Source organism: Venturia canescens, chromosome 2, assembly GCF_019457755.1.
Source record: "Venturia canescens isolate UGA chromosome 2, ASM1945775v1, whole genome shotgun sequence".
NCBI classification, from domain to species: Eukaryota; Metazoa; Arthropoda; class Insecta; order Hymenoptera; family Ichneumonidae; genus Venturia; species Venturia canescens.
Genome location: NC_057422.1, coordinates 2423657 through 2441219, shown reverse-complemented (window position 1 = coordinate 2441219; position 17563 = coordinate 2423657). Strand labels below are relative to the sequence as shown.

The 17563-nt window shown below is 42.7% G+C and overlaps 1 protein-coding gene across 1 annotated transcript in view; it reads right to left on the bottom strand.

Annotated features, from left to right (window-relative positions):
* The window catches only part of LOC122407097 (nucleolysin TIAR), a 610998-nt gene that overhangs the window by 232874 nt on the left and 360561 nt on the right, over window positions 1-17563 (bottom strand). Inside the window, exon 5 of the mRNA XM_043413083.1 lies at window positions 1955-2012. Coding sequence (XP_043269018.1) covers window positions 1955-2012 — 58 coding nt within the window. The remainder of the gene's footprint in view (window positions 1-1954; window positions 2013-17563) is intronic.

The following is a 17563-nucleotide window of genomic DNA, read 5'->3' as shown; positions in this document are numbered from 1 at the left end:
TTCCAGAGTGAAATTTAAAAAAAAAACCCACTTTTCCAAACTGATGACCAACTGAGAAAAAATTCCATTTTTATGAATATTCAATCGCAAAAAAATGGAACAATTTCCACGAAAAGAAGTCATTGTAATTATTGACTCCAAGTTTTCTTCATCGAACAAAGTCCATTTTGTTGAACTAAAACATCAGACTCAAATTTTTTTTTCAATGAAAAATAATTTAGATAATTGAACAAAACAACGGTTGAATGAATATTGCTCGATGAACGAAATTTTCAGTGCCTCTTTTAAGACCGACCGTTACTTAATCTCGAAGATGCCTTTAGGCGTTCAGGTGGTTCTCATGCAAACGTTTTTCGTAACACAGGATAAGGGAATACGGAAGGAGTTACGTAAGTAGAACGGTGGTATGCAGCCCTAGAGAGAAGCAGGGATTGAGAGTAAGACTGCGGTGCATTGTCTCTGGAGTGTGTCTCGGAACTCTGGGAGAGACGAGACCGGAAGCTGGAGGAACGGCACGCCGGGGAGAGTGAAGAACATTCACGGGACAAGGTATGTGCCTGGAGTTCTGTTCTCCGGTGATGCAGGTACACGAACGGACATTTGCTCATTTGTTTCAGAGAGAAAAGAACGAGAAAGAATGGTAAATTATTTATGGGCCTCAAAAATGAATAGTTGACTGAGGCAATAATTCTTACGACCTTAAATACCGCCGGCCTTACATGGCAGTCGAGAGAAATATATTTCCCACGAAACCTTCAGAAAAATAGTGTCGAGTGAAAGAAATTTCAGCAAGAAAAAATATTTTTCAACTAAGGCTCGTGAACGAATAAGATTCGTCGAACGAACGAAAGTCAATTGTAATTATTTTCCGCTACCACAAGATTAACTACTAATAAATAAATATCGAGATTCAACGGAATTGGTCCAGCAGCAAAAAATTTATTCAGATTTCTAACTCAACAAAAATTTGTTCGATCCGACGAGTCCAGCAAATGAATCGAATTCGGACAATCATCGTTTTTTCCTACATTCGATGAAAGTGATCAGAATCATTTCTCGAGGCTCATCCACGTGGCGAAAAGTAGTCCAACATTAAGATACAAAGTAGTGCGTCTACGTAACTTGGGAATTTAGTAAGGAGCGTGTTATGTTCGAGCAGGCAGTGCTCGGAGACAATGCCTAACCGCTTCTGAATCGGGAATGCTGCCCTGTTTCTCCGCAACGACAAAAGCAACAAACGCTCGGCTAGCCAGGGCAGGTGGGGTGGAAGGGAGGTAGGGAGGGGTACAAATTACGAAAGCATTGGATAGAAAGTAGATCGTTTGTACAGCCGTTCCAGAACGAGATCCACCGGTCCAGAAAAGCACAGAGAGGCACGGACGATTCAATTGGTCAGTGTTTCTTTTCCGGCTCCTCTTTTACCGCTTCTACAATTGTTTATGTTTTTTCTTCTCGTCCGATTGTTTCTTTTTTATCCGACAACGAGGCGAGCTCCAAAGCTGGGCTTAGTACGCGATTCAGTTATACCCTCGTGCACAAATTACACGTGGTTAAATAGAAAAATAATACGAGACTCTTCCACGCTTTTTGTGATAATCAATTCCGCTTAAAGGAATTTTCTTCAAGCGCAATACAGACTTTGTTGTTTTTTCAAGTAGCTCTCGTGAGTAAATAAAAAAAACAACCGTTGGTGATGCGATGATCTCGGTTTTGTGGCCAACGAAATCCTGCCAATGTTTTTACTCAATCTTTTACCATTTGTTTTCTTACCACTGCAAAAATGATCCAACATCTTCGGATGCCTCGAATTTCAGTCTTATTATCATTTTTATGGACTAAAATTCCGTATGTTCCTGCCCGATGAAACGTGCTTTCGGCGGACGTTAGAATGACAGAAATGTACTATCGTTGTTTTGTGAAAAACAAGATATTTTCGTATAGAATTTGTACTCACTGCTCGTGTCCTGCTTTGGCTGATTACCCGGTGACGTCGCCCAGTTGACTTTCATCTCCTGAAACAAACGAAAAGACGAGTACTTCAGAGTCCACATAAAGATCGTATTAACACCTACACGCAGAGGTATAAATAAATATATTTCGACTTATATGTATGTGAAAAGAGCACCAGCTTCAGCTGCTGTCAAATTGAGGTACAGGAGGAGAAAGGCGTTTGGCTAAAAGATCTTTGCTCTGCTGGTTTACGGGGTCGGAAAGATTTTCGATGGACCAACGGAGAAAATAATAAGGGAGCTTATCTTATCCGAGACGTCGCTCTCTCGCTTTCAGACTAAAGCAACCGTGCGAAAGAAAATCACTGAGAGAGCGAGTGAAACGGAACATTTTTATAGAGTAGACGAAGAGAGTCGGGGATGAGAAAAAAAGTACACAGACGATCTCGCAGGGAGGACAGAGAAAGTGAAAGAGAGAGAGAGAGAGAAAAGTGGAAAGATGCGACTTCGATCCGTGAGCTCGAAGTGATGGAGTCGATCGTAGATGCGGTAAGGCGCTTAAGAAACCCTTACTTTGGGGTTGTACGTAAAGCCTCGCGCTCAAGACTTTTTCTCTCTCGCTTCTTCTTCTTCTTCTTCTTTTTTCTTTCATCTTCCAGACGCATATACCATCGTGTCCTGCTATCCTTTTTTTCAACGCATCACGTGTCCTGTCCACCCTGACAGCTTTCCGTTTGCTCTGAAAACATACACGCATCGCGGAGACACGTGGCAATTTATGGCCAATCAGCTGAGACCGCTGAACCTTGACACGCTCCTCTGTAATCGTAGCAAACGCGTGTGATTCGTATTATTTAACGGGTTTTTATTCGCGAAAGAAACGCGGATCGAAAATCGTTCCAGTTAACTGTTTATTTATGTTCTTTTTCGCATCGTCGGTTTGAAAGTCTGATTGTAGAAACACACGGCGATGTTATTCAACCGTTGAGATCGCTCTGCTTTAATCAGCAGGAAACAGCTGAAAAGCATAGTAATGCCAAAAATGTTGCGTATCCGTAATCGATCTTAGCCATTTTGGCTCGAGGATTCACCAGATAACCAGTTCCCCCAAGCAAATCCGATGGGAGACTAAAATAATTTGGCTCAGTTTGCTCAGGCTCTTGAAGGCTGACCTAAACAAAGGGGAGCAAAGGATTGAGTGGTTCAGCTGGGCTGCCCGTTCGCCTCAGAAATCCCGATCCTACTTGCCTCCAAATTTTTATATCACGCGCAAAAAAGCTCGATTAAATTAGTCGAGGATTGAATAAATTCATAGGAAACGGGTATAAAGATTTATGGTCAATTGGAAAGTCCTTGGAGATGAGCTGGGAGAGCGAGGAATGAAAGTACCGAAGAGCGAAGGCCGTAGGAAAGCATCGACGCGTGTCGTCAGTCCAGAACATTTCTCACCCTTACCGAGTCTGTTTTTCTACCCTCTCGTCCCCAGGCCTTCTCGTCCTCGAAAAACATTCGGGCGTCCCCGAAATGGGACACGAAAGATCAACGCAACGGATATTTTGGCCTCCATTGAGATTTTTTTCTCTCTTCCCTTTCTCCATCAGGATCCTTCTCCTTTTTCATCTTTATATCTTGAGCGGCTCCGTAAACCAACCTCTTTATGCATTCCGGTTCAATTTTCGCCCTCCGCCCCTCAGCCAGGCTGCCACAACCCTCCGTGAAAGTCCGTCGCACACATACCGAGGCAAACGCGTCCGGATATACACTGGCAACGATTCTCGTCCTCGCATCGTTTTGCACACACCGCCGTTTCACTACTCAAGATATTCACGATAGATAGTAAAAAGTCATTTCACCAGGAGCTGGTAATTTCGAGACGTAAAAGAGGGATACCGCGCACCGGGGGGCGCTGCGGGGGTGTGTTTGAAAGTGCTCACGAAATTTTCCAAATGCAGAGCTAGATCGAAGCCGCGCGAGTACATAAGCTCAGAATTTGCACGAGCAGAGCTGGGGCTAAAAATTTGAAGATTCTCACGGAGAACTCTCGCGTCGGGCTCGTGCGGATCATTTTCGAATTGAACGACTCTTTCTGTAGCGTTATTCCACGAATTTTCTTCTCGAATTCAATTTTTTAAGCGAACTATAGTTTTTCGAAAGCGAGCTTGATAGAATTTCCGGTCCAATATCGCTAACGCCCTACGTTTTTCGGCAAAGAGATATCGAGTCGACTCTTTTTATTTCATCGCTTCTCAATATATTCGATTTTCATTTCGCTTTTACAATTTTCAACTACGCAAGATGCGGATGAGTTACGATGAAATTGGTAATCAATTTTTCTTACCGTCCATACTAGCTTTGATGCAGTCAACAGTAACGTCGTTACGATGACCAACGGCGTAGTGTTAATCGATTTTTTTTACCTTTCGGTACACGAAATATTCGTCAATTCGGTTAGTTCGTTAAGACACTTTTTCAAAGATTACGTCAAATCTTCATTACCAGTTAGTTCATTCGTTCGATCAAATCCGTTCGTAAATAATTGTGTGCTAATTTTCCCCTATACTTTATCTGAGGTAATAAAAAACTGATGAGCGATCCCAGTGAGTCGTCATGTTAGAACCATCCATCTAAAACACACATGAAAAGATATGAAATTTTTTTCAAAACAAAAAGTATGAAGCCTCTATTCACGAGCTCGTTTCTGATTGTGGTGATTTTTCACCCCCGCGAAAAAAATAGTGAAATACGGTGGGCAAGGGGAAGTCAAGTAGGATCGAGAGCTTGCGAATCGGGGTGAGAAAAATAAGAAAAATAATTTGACCCATCGGCAGCTAGGAAGATGGGGGAGGGTGAGAAAAGGGCTGGCACGTATAGTAATAAAAGCTTTGGCAGGATCGAAATGAAGCGTCGCATGTGTCTGTGCGTTGCAGAAGTGGCAAAACTCCTATGATTTTGCGCGAGCACGAGGACGAGAGTTAATGGAACAAAGGTGTCAGCAACGCTGATGACACACGCCAAAGAGTTCAACGTTTCCTTCTGGTTGGCCTCGAACCCCGTGCGTTTTCACAACCACAAAACCACAACTGCTGCGTGGCGGTTCACGTAATAAGAAGAAAAAGGGGGAGAGAGAGAGGGAGGGAGAAAGAGAGAAGTGGTGATGTGAAAAGCATTAATTTGGTCGTTGGATCGTCGGAGAAGCGAGCGAAGGAAAAAATAGACGGACATTTGGTGAGCAGGAGCGAGCGTTGATATGGAATCGTAACGTTATTTTTATTTTTTTTTTATTTACTTTCTTTCTCTCATCCTCGATTTCTCGATTCCATGGTTCAATAGTAAATTCAATTGTATCACATCCGACTAACTACGCTCTGTGATGGGAATCCACGAAAAATAGTGTTGGTACAAACGCAAACGAACAACATAACGTTACGTTCATTGTTTTAACGAACGGAGCTCCAGCGAACGCGAGAACACGCACAAATTTGCAAGTTAAACTATCCTTCCAATGCTAGACGAAGAGAATGCGGGAAGATAGGGAGGGACAAAATGAATGGCGTTTACCAGAAGTCACGTAACTCTCGAATTAGTATTTTTAACAAAAAGTCGCACGTGGGTTCGAGCTGTTTACGTAATCGCGATTACTTTTCGCTCCAATTTCAAAATATCAAGCACTCAAGTTTCAATGCGTGAATATAAACTCGAATTCCGATGAATTTCACGATTTTCATCCGCAGCAGGTCCAAACCAGGTTAGGCTAGAACGTAACGAGTTATTGGGTTTTCATTTCAATCGAAATATTGAAGTACTGAATTCAACACGAAGCTCACATTCGTAATGGAGTTCGGACCGAGTTCTGTCAATGAAGATCAAAGGGTTTTTGAGCTCGAATCATAGAGCATTCTGTTTCTGATGTCGATGAGAGATGAGAGTAATATTTGCGAGCAAAGACTCGAAGCGATCGTAAGAACTTTACTAGAATCACACACGGAGAGAATGAAATTTGAAAAATTACCATCCACTAACGATAGTGCGGTGACGAGCTGCAATTCATGATATTATTGTGGGAAAGAAATTGAATTTTTCTATAAAAAAAATAATATTCATTGTTCACAGTAAGAATTTTTACCGGAGTATTTAATAAATTTTGACATCACGGTGAATTTTACCGCGCTGCACTGCCAAAATTTCCGTACGAATGTTTCTGCTAGGATGCGGCTAAACTGGGGACACGGTGCTCTCTGTTGAAGTGTGTAAATCACCGTTTCGGTGGGCCACAAAATTCGGAAATGCATGATCGATACCTACGTTAGGGCAAAGACATTTTACCGTGATGCACCATAAAATTGACTAAACGTTTTGTAAATTTTAGTATACGTACCATGCATTTCCCTATTTGCAATATTTACTACTATAAAACGTGCGGTTTACACGTATCGCAGATGGAAACGATTGAAGAAATTTGAATTATTTCATGGAGTGATTTTCAACAATCAATAAAGCTTCTTTGAAATTGGAAGCACGATCAAAAAGACCGGAGTTGCGTTTGCACTGGTACGGCAGTCCCACAAACAGCCATGCGAGTGGCAAATTCGATGGCGATTCAAAATATCTCAACGTTGTAATATTACAGGGCAAACAATTTCTGTGAAAGGGATGAAAGCTCGAGGGTTTCAAGGGTAGAAATGTAATTAGTGGACGGTAAACAAGGTCGTGAAACGATGCTTTAATAATTCGGCAGTGGGTCCATCACTTGTAATTGAATGGGACAAATAATCTTCAGTTCGTTTCGTTCCTTTTTACGTCATTGTCCGTCGCGAGCACTTACACGATAAGGGAAGTGTCAAAAACGACTGCGATGGCAATGACGACGGGCCTATTATTTATTGCCCTTCGCCTTGGGCCCGGAAAAATCATATGCTGTGCGAGGATCATCCCGCGCGTTCGAATACACACGGACATTCGTGTATGGAGATATAATATCTGATGATAAATCATTTCGATGAATAATCGTCGAGCCTCGTACTCGAGGGTGGGATCAAGCCTACCGGTTATAGATGGATGCCTGAACCCGCGCCCTCGTGGCATTGGACTCTCAATCACCCGAAACTCCATTCAGGAATCCCCGAAAAAGAGACAAAAGTCTCAAAAGCATTCGGGTGAGTGACCTCACGAGAACTCACCGAACTTCACGTTCTCGCACACCCGTTTTTGACGACGCATACCAAAAGATATCGAACGAGCTGTCAACTCGAAACGGAAAAAGAAGAAAGTGAGGTTTTTGGGAGAGAAGAAAAGCCGAATTAGCCGAGTCTCCGCTCCGGCATCATCGTCAGCGACGACCCCGACGACGACGACGACGATCGGTACCGGGGACGGACCCGCAGCGTGTCCGCAGCAATTTGCAACTTTTAATAGTTAGCTCGTGCTGTTTGCCTCCCTAGTTGTCTGGTGGCAACGCCGGGGATCCTGGAAGCCTTCCTATTCTCTTTCCTCTTTCTTTCTTGCTCTCCCTTTTTTGCCAAGCTCTCGATCCTCCATCCCTCTCGGGTCAACGTTGTGCCTTTGCCACCGCAACTACCCGGAGCTTTATACTTTATGCAGTGGTGAAAATAAGTTTATATATATCGTAGTTCTTAACAGTTAATGCACACGCGCGGCTCTAACCCCCCTTGGAGCCTCCCGTTACCTGCCATATTTATATATTAAACAGTGAAGTTTCACCCAACTCGGGCCAACCCACTCACCTCTATCCGCAAGAATTTTCTCCGCTTGCTTTCCCCCTCACACCTTTTCGCCACGGAACCGGAGCACTCTTTACGCACTAGATTTTTCTGACTTCGTACGAGACCTCGCTATCTCTTTGGGCAAAGTCGGAATCACCCTTTCTGCTATGCTCATCGTTACCGTGCTTTTAGTTTATAGTGGAACCAACTCTAATTCTGGACTCAATTTCAAACTGAAACGTCAAACTGAAATTTTAGCGAAGCTACTGTACAACAAAAATACCAATAAAAATTGAAATTCCCAATGTGAAATAAGCTTTTATTTCAAATCGATTTTTATCTGATAAGGAATTTTGAGAGCTTCGATTGAATTCTCAACTCAGGAGTCTTTTCTCATTTTGAACTCTTCAGCTCCAACCGCATTTGCAGCTTTTTGTAAAAAATTTTCTATTCACACGGATCATTCGATCGAAAGTAAATTCAAATCTTTTCATTGAGGGCGGACAGTATCAGCAGCCGATCATAGGCATGCACGTGTGTGGCTCACGTAAAATCTGCCTCAGCAAAAGGAATTCGTTTCAATGGTTTATTTCGCACCACCGATGAGATTACTCGATGTAGTTTGAAAGAGCTTTGTGGGCCCGGCTTTTTTCACGTGAATCGGATGCATTTATCGCCGGCAAGTAGGCGAATCTTTCGAACCGTTCTCACTTCCATTCGATAAATTGTTTCTCGTCGATTACGTCCCTTCACGTCGGAGCAAAGCGATTGCTACATTTAACGAAATTGAGACGCTGACAAAAAACATGCGCTGCAGATAACGCTCTCGCGCTCGGTTCGACGTGACGTTAATTCTCTCGCACATGAGTTTTTACATCACAAAAACGAGCCGTCTAATCGCCACTGATCGAAGTGGAAGCGATTGTAAAATGAAAAAGAGCATAGAAAATGTAATCGAAAATGTTGATCACTTGAAAATTCTCGTTCTTCCTCGCTAGCTCGCCTCTCGGTAATTGAAGCGACGCCATCATTTTGGTGAAGTGACAAAAACGACAAAATTTCTGGAAACCTGCAGACTCCTTTCCATCTCCATATCGATGGCCTTATCGATCAGGATTTCGAGGACGCGAAAGCATGAAATGTGGGATCGGAGGAGAGGGAGCAAGTCCGGAAAACCCGAGACAGAAATGGCGGCTGATGCACTTTCGACCACAGAGTCGTTCGACAAAATATTTATCGTCCTATTATCGTGATTGATAACCCTTGGAGAGGGATAGAAGGCCAGTGCAGGATGGCCACTGGCTAATATCTCATCTAAGTACGCTTAATGGCGTAAGACGCTTTTTGCGAAAGAAGCGAAAAACTCACGTGACAAGAGAGGACCGATGAGAGATAGTCATGAACCATCCGAAGAAGCCATAACGGTGAAAACACGTTCCACAACAGGGAAGGAGGAGCCCAGGTCTACTCGCGACGGCGGACTTCTGCCTCGGAGCTTTTTTCGTCAGTACCGATACGAGGGAACAGGAAACAAGCAAACCTTATGCCCTTTCCATCTTTCTGTTTGCGGAGCCCTTTTTTCTGTTTTTTGACCACATGGCTGGGCCATTAGATCCGCTATACTACTCGGACGTTACGACGTCGTGGGACAGCATGCGTTATCATTTTTCTCCATCCTCCTCTCTCCCGCGCTCTTTCAACCCTAAACTCTCTTTCTCCGCTCCTCGTTGTCTGCTCTCCTCCCTTTTCTCACTTTCCATTACCAGATTCCTCGTTATCTCGCGCGGAGCAGATCGGCTATTAGGAATATGTTTTTATTAGAAATTAATATTTCTTATTTTCGCAGGATCCTGGTTATTAGTTCAGCTGAAGCAGTTAAATAAATCGTTCTAGCCATTTGAGACAGTTTTAAAAATCGACATTTTGTGTTTCAAAGAGCGAAAATCTTTCAATACTTAATATTTCTTTTTGAATTTTAAAAGTTTTTATTTCTCGCCGCAAAAAAATTGCGAGAAAATCCCACAAAATCCGACTGCCACGAGGGGTGACCTTCTTAATTGAAAGTTTCGCGTGATACAATCAATCATTGAGGGTCGATGACAAAATCGACAAAAGCACTGAGGTCGAATGTATTTTGACGAGAATAAAAAATCTTCAGTGCCCTCACAATAATTCACTTCTGGATAGTAATTTCGAGTTTATCCCGAGCAGTAATTTGGAGCGACGAGACTCCATAATTTTCAATCCGACATATTTCTAAAACGGTCTCACGAACGTGGAACAAAACACGAGGAGGAGGAAGAGACGAGTTTTTTGTTGGCCCAGCATCCCGAAACTCTCCCCTTGGCCTCCGTTTATTCATTGAACAAACCGTTTGCCTGAGAAAGCCAGTAAAACTTTGTTGAGGGTTTCTTGTCTCTTTGGTGGCATGACCAAAACGGGCCTCTTGTAGCCGCTTAAAGTTGGGCGAAACTGCGTGAAATCCCTTGTGTTGTACCCACCCGGGAGATCGCCAAGATTGCTCTGGAAGCGAGAGACCGAGGCACGGGACTTTCATATGCTATAGGATAGTTTTCAACGGCAAAGGAGGGTAAATGGCGCTGTTCTGCTCTTGATGGCGATGCTTTGCGCGTCTTGCCCGTTCAATGTTTCAGCCGGTTCTGTAGTCCGGTAAATGAAGCCTCCGCGTTATATTCATGATCAGCTGCTTGGTCGATGTACAAAAAACGTATGTAGAGATACGCCACGTGTATGGACATGGATGACTCGTTATATTCTGCACAAAATGCAGGGGTCGTTCGAGAGAGTGACCGAAGGCACATGGAGTCGCTAAATACCGAGCTGGAACTGGGCTTCGAATGAGGGTTATTCCCAAAAGTAATTTTAGCCAACAAAGTCGAGAAAGCGTAACGTCGCTTCACTTTCGATTGAATACGGAATTCGACATAAGAGATTCCACGGAGAAGTTGAAAACTAAGTTGGACTTTCGATTCGGGTTAGTTGAGAAGGGAATTGGCGGGATCCGAATCCAGGCAACTTCGGGTTCAGTGGAAGTCGAGTTTATCAAGTTCAAGTAGGAAGAAACCGTCGCTGGATCTTTGCTCAAACTGAGCTAGATAAAAATTTCAGTTGGTTCTGAACGCCGAGTAACTCGAGCCACCAAAGGTCAGATTTACACCCGACGCACGCCCGGAATATGGTCGTATAACTTGCAAGTCGTACAAAACCTGAGTATACAGTGTAATTGTTCCAGATCCACGGTTTCCCTCCCATTTTTTACCCTCAGTAGCTTTTTATGCGGAAAACTGACTGGCCAACGTCGTTGATCTCGCAGTATCCACCTTGCTGACCTATGATATATGATTATACCACGTGATCCGAGCTTCCATTTTATTATTAGGCATTACCCACCGGCGTCCCTAACTCTCGACCACCATTTCGTTCAACCCTCGAACTACCTCCTGCGGGTATTCGCTTTTATCTAAAAGCACGCCACACGAACGAGCATTGCTGGCGTTTGACATTTATAACCGGCTGCAAAGAGCACCAGTGACACAACACTCGTAAACGTTTCTCTTTCATTCCGCCCGTTCGTAAATCGTCTTTGATTTCATAGTCCTGCTTTTTTCTCTTGTGATTTTTGCCAACTCTCTTCTCGCTGCTGTTCGAACCCTCGTGACATTTATCCATTCATTAATAAACGGTGAAGAATTCAGTTAAGGAGGGTGGATCGCGACGATACAATGTTGCCATGCTAAACCATGTTAAAAATATTAAGGAGGGTGGATCACCAAATCAAAATAATCAGAATTTTATAAAATTTGGTGATAACATTCTTTAGCATCAAGTATACAAATACAATTTTTTTCAAATTTTTTACCACATGGTTATCGAATAATTGTATCCATGTAAACTCTATGACATGGGAACTTTAATGTTCAATTACTCGAGAGCTATGTGGTAGAAAAATCTAAAAAAATTTATATTGTCGTAAAGAATACATTTACCAAATTTTATTAAATTTTCATCATTTTGAAATTCTTAATATTTTTAACATGGATTAGAATGGCAACATTGTATCGTCGTAATCCACCCTCCTTAAGAATTTTAAAATGATAAGAATTTCATAAAACTTGGTAAATGTATTTTTTTAAATGTATAAGACAATATCTTTTTTTTTTAGATATTTCCACCCCATAGCTGTAATATTTTTCATTAATTTTCAAGTTACAAAAAAGAAAATATATGCTCAGATAACAATAACAATTTCATCAAACGATCACCGAGATTTTATTGGTGTCCAAATTTTAAATATTGTGAATATAATCATATCGGATCTAGTGATCCTGAACAGCAATTTTTATCGAAAACATACAATCGCGCATACATCACCCGCTCACACATACACACACATACAAATCCATCATTGAGATTTCGTTCTCGCTCGTACAAACATGAGAATCTTGACGTCGATAGATTAGTCTCTCGGTATAGTGAAAAATTGAACCGGTGAATACAAAAAAAATGGGACTTATCTCAAAGAATTGGTACGATTCCCTCGTTGGCTCTTGCCCGAGGACTGGAGGCTCAGATGCGATGTATTGAAATCGGTCAGATGATATTACGATGTGGCTGGCCAGCCCGTAACAAGTGATTTTTCTGTGCTTGGACGAAATCCTTTGGTGATCCGGCCTCGTTGACGTCCCCGAGCGAAGAGAGCGAGGACGAGATGATCATCGGGATCGTCAGGTGACAATTTTTGGTGGGGGTGAGACAAACGAAATAAGTGGGGCCATCGACGAACGACTTTTGGATTGTCGATCAAGGCGCTTTATTCGAATTTCGTATCTCACATAGCTCTCAAGTAATTGAACACACTAAAGTTCACGTGTGTAAGCATAGAGTTTGCATATATACAGTTATACATCTCGTGCGTAAGAACTTCGATTTAACGCTCAATTATGCGATAACCATGTGGTAAAAAAAAAATTGAAAAAAATTGTATTAGTATACTTGATGCCAAAGAATGTTATCACCAAATTTTATCAAATTCTGATTATTTTGATTTCGCGATCCACCCTCCTTAACTCGAGGAAATTCGAGGCATTTCCTGCGTGAAAAGCAGTCCAGTTTCCACCAGGCCTGGGGGCCATCTGTTTTCTATTATAAAAAATCGAAAAATCAAGTTTCGTCTGAGCCTGAAGCACGCGGGGCATGTCCTCTTTTCAGTACTTGGACAACTATTCCGAGTTACTTCCAGCATCATGTTCCCCTGAATACTGAACCAATTTTCCCTCCAATCTTTTAAATCATGCGAATCTTCCAGTCGCACGAGTTACTCCACCTGCAAGAATACATTTATGTCAGTGTAGGAGAGTATCCAGCGAGGGTTGTTCGCAACCGTAGGATTACGAAGTCGTTTATATAAATAATAAAAGCTCGGGATCCTCGTAAAAGTAGGAGATCGTGAGAGGCGTACAGCAAGCTGCATACCATGAGGCTGGTATGTGCTTAAATACATACATAGCCACAGAGAGAGAGAGAGAGAGAGAGATTTTATATAACTTATATAATGGATAGATACAGCATATAAGGGAAAGCGGTCTGTCGTGCCCACGAGTTCGTTTCTTTTCTTTTCCCTAGAGCGTTCCGCAGCTCTCCGCCGAGGAACTTTCAATCCTCATTTGGGTCACTTTGCTTCTCCCCATTTCTAGCGCCCGTAATCCTCATCCCTGAGGACGGATCTCGGAAGCCGGCCTTTTTTATCCCACAATTGTGTGCGGTATACACATATGTGTAAATATTAGTGCGTGTAGGAGTAAAAATAAACAGAGAATTCAGTCAGCCTTTTGGCCGAGCTTCTGGAACTTTTTGCCGGACGGAACTAGCAGCCGCATTTGCTGAGCGTACGGTTATACAAGTGGACAAAATGGTTGAGCCGCACAGTTTTCAAAGGACCTTCGCGTCCAGTCCTTTTCACTGAGCGGAGAGAAGGAGCGTCGAGCATAAGAGAGTCGAATTCCTAGCGAGATACCACGTGCGTACGAACGTGAGAGTAAACCTTGACGAACTGACGTTGCCGAGTTCACACGTGGAAGCTCTCTACCTCAGCTTTTTCGTTCCATAAACAAGCCTTGACGTTCGTAGATCCAACCACCGCCACCACTACCCCCTCCCCCCCCTCATTTTTCCTCCTCTTGTTCAACAGTCTCGCGAGTATTCTGCGCTGACGCATACTCGCATCAGGAATGTTGCCTTGAAGTGGCTGTTTGCCTCGTAAAGCATTCGAAACGCGTGACCTCCGTAAACACACGATGATGCAACTACTAATTTCCCCTCTTAAAACTCCCGAATTCGGTAAAACCGATTTTTACTACTGAATACGAAAGGTGGAAGAAAAAGCATTCTCACCGCATTTTACGGAAAACATTTGTTACATTGATGTATTGATAAAGCTCGAGAACATTAAGGTTGTTCAATACCAAAACCCGATTTCTGACGTAAATTATTAAAAAAATATATGTCGCGCGTTCTGACGATTTTGATTTTAAAAAACACAGTGTTAGAGTATCTTCTGAGGAAAAAATAAAAAAATAAAAAAAATAAAAACAAAAAACATGATCTACCGTCTAGTTTTTGAGAAAAAAATGATTGTAATAAAAATCGTATGAGAATTTGAGTGGGAAAATTTCAAGGTTCGCGACAGGGCAACGCTGTCGAGTGAGACGGGCAATGATTATCACTATATTTTAGGATGCTGCCCTCGTTTCAAGCAGTTGCCTGTGCACAATGTTGTCACGATTGACGCGCTTCTGAGCGTTCATTTGTATGCTCGTATATGTGCAAACGGCATGAAGATGTATTCTAGCAGGGGCGTACACAAAAGAAAAAATATAAAAATTCCGAAGTCACGAGCAATTATGATAAAATATCGTAAGCATATATTTTTTTTACTAATAATGAACGATAATTTGAAGGATTTTTGGGACTTATTTCACAACGAATAATGTTGACGTAGAAAGGGGGCTGCACCCTATTTTTTATGCTGCACTTAGCTATCGAACTACGTTAATCAATCGTGTTTTCAAAGTGCTTATTTTTTTGCTTCCTTTGAATGGTCTGTATTTTCCGGGAATCCATGCGATGCCTCGGGTTACCGCTATGGCTTTTACCGACTGTTGAAATCCCTTTGAAAGAGTTATCATGAGATGCCTCGGGGATTCTGTCAATCCGATCTGGCTAAACAGTTGACTCCCTTTGTTCTCCCACAGTTTTATCTTGATTTGCAAAATGTTACGAGCTTCCATACAAATATCATATTCAACTTTTCAGAGAGAGAGAAAAAGTTGGCCCCGGAGTTCTTCGAATCCTGGGAAAAATTGCGTCAATGTCTGGCGCAGTAAAACGCGAGGGTCGCACCGGAAGAGGCTTTGGCAAGAGCATCACGTGAGTTACATCCTCAAGGCTGCGTGAAACGACGAATTCCTTCTGTCGATATTTAAATTCCATGCTTCGGTCGCTCTTCGTAATAACGTTCCTGCTCCTTCCACTCCGCCTTTTCCTCCCTCTCTACTTCCGTGTTTTCGTCGACTTTGATCCTTGTCCTCGGTAATTAAATTCTTTCAAATTCACACATGGCTGACGTAGAAAAAGAGGCGTGGCTGGTCCTCGGCATAACGACACGTACAGACTACGCCCTGCATAAGATGTGTCCACATTCCCTACAACAATTGCCTGCATAAATCCATCTCCTATCGTTAGACTTTTCTCTTCGTCTGAGACTCGCGATGTTCCATGAAAATGTCAGCTTTCAAGAAGCCCTTAAATCTCAGCTCCACCTTCGAGCGGAATACCAGAATTTCCAATGTTCCAATCCGAATACTGGAAACACCAACTTCAGGAATGCCCTCGCCACTGAAAAGCCGAAGAAATCGAATGGAAGTTTTAGTCAATTTGCAAAAATTCGATCACGTCATCGCGTGCACTTTCCACCGGTGAGAATTGTTTGGCGAATCGAAGTTATTGGATTCTGTTCTTGGCCAAACGAGTCTACTCCGCGAGAGCACTGAGAAGAGAGAACTGGGCTGTGCATAGAAAAGTGTTCACCGGTTGATAAGAAGAATACAACACCCAAGAGGAAGACTTCCGGTCTGGCGGAACTAGAGGTGGGAGGAAGTTACGTCAAAGGTGGGGTGAAAGTGGAGCATCAAGAAAATAATGGAGGCAAGGATGGCGAGAGAGGTAAGGGAACGAGATGAAAAGACGCTGCGGATTCCACGCGGTTACCACAATCATACATAATCCATACGGTGGTAAAGGGGCCTCTGGGCCAGATACGAGGACGAAGAGAAACACAAGAAATTTGAGAATAGAAGCGAAAGAAAGGGAGGAAAAGAGAGCGAGAAAAAGAAAACGAAACAGCAGAGTATAAGAAAGCGAACGACAGGAAAAAGGGAGAAGAAAAAAGGCTCGAAGAAAGAAAAGGAAAATTAAAGCGACCGAGTCATCTCGGCACGGGAGTTGGCATAGCATTAAGGGTTAGGAGCAGGCAACAGCGATGGAAATTGCTGAAGGTGAACTAGGGAGGGAACCACACCTCGGGAAGAGCCTGCGAGCCAAGAGATCCCAGAGTGTATATACCCAGGGGGCCTGCTTTGACATTCCAGCAGTAAGTACCTTCCGGGTTGATATTCACTCCCGGACTCTCGTGTCTAAATTTCTACCAACGTCGAAACACGCACCGACCTAAGAGTTTTCAGTACGTACGAAGACGAGCACAAAATCAAAAATCCCTTCGGTAGCTCTTTTATTCCACTTGAACCGATAGCTTCTTAGAACACGTAAACATGAAACAATGTCAGACAGGAACGAACCGAGAAATATTCTGCAAGTAAAGGAGTCCCACGTTTGATGGTTAACACCTTGTAGAAGTGTTGCTTCCCCGGTATTTAAGGGGGACTTCTGACTCACCAGTTCACGATGTTAGCACATAATTATTTTAGTTTTTTTGACAACCCAGAGTAGAAACCAATTCGGTTACTTTTTGAGGCATGTATCGCGTTGTAAAAAAGAAGAAATTCCTAAGAAATAGTGGAGGGGTGTTTCTATATCAATTCAAAAAATTCTCTTTCAGTCTCGAAACTTCTGCACAGGTTATAAATAATCATCTTGGTCATAACAATCAAATGAAAAATGAAAAGCAGTACGATGAGTTTATCTTTCTGACTGTCCTTTCAACTTCTGTAGCGACCTGACGAGAGCCTGCTCACTTATTTATGGTCTCCAAGGAGTTTTGTAACTTCGATAAGGAATACGACGGGGGGAAAAGTAAAATATACCAAAAGGACGAAAATTGTAAAAAAAATCTTTTCTCGTTGAAGGATTCGTCGAGTTCTTAGAAGCCTTCAGAGACGTCTGCTTTTCCACTGTTTCCACGAACTTTTCTGCGAACCAGCCCGCAGTGGCCCTTGGTATGGCTCCGAAGAAATCAGGATCTCCACGTGTATGAAGTTGAAAATATCGAGATTCAACTGCCCCGGTGTTCAATCATTCAAAGGGATGAGGGTATTTTGAGCGAGGTTGTCACGACAGGACAAAAGAAACAATTATATTGCAAGAGACTTCGAGAACCACCCTGGGGACTGGGCTCTGGGAATGTTCCACCCTCGGGGCCCTTCCGAGACTCTGATGAAAAGAAGTAAAAGAAAAATATGCGTATCTTTACAAGAAATATGAGACGGCCAGAAGCGAAATAATCTGAGAGCAAGCAGAGCCCGCTCGAAGGGGCAACTTCTTTGCGAATCTTTAAACCATCAAGAATAAAAACGAAAAGGTAAGATTGATGCAGAAATATCGTCAGCGATTTTTTCGCCCTCTTCGACTGATCAATAAAAC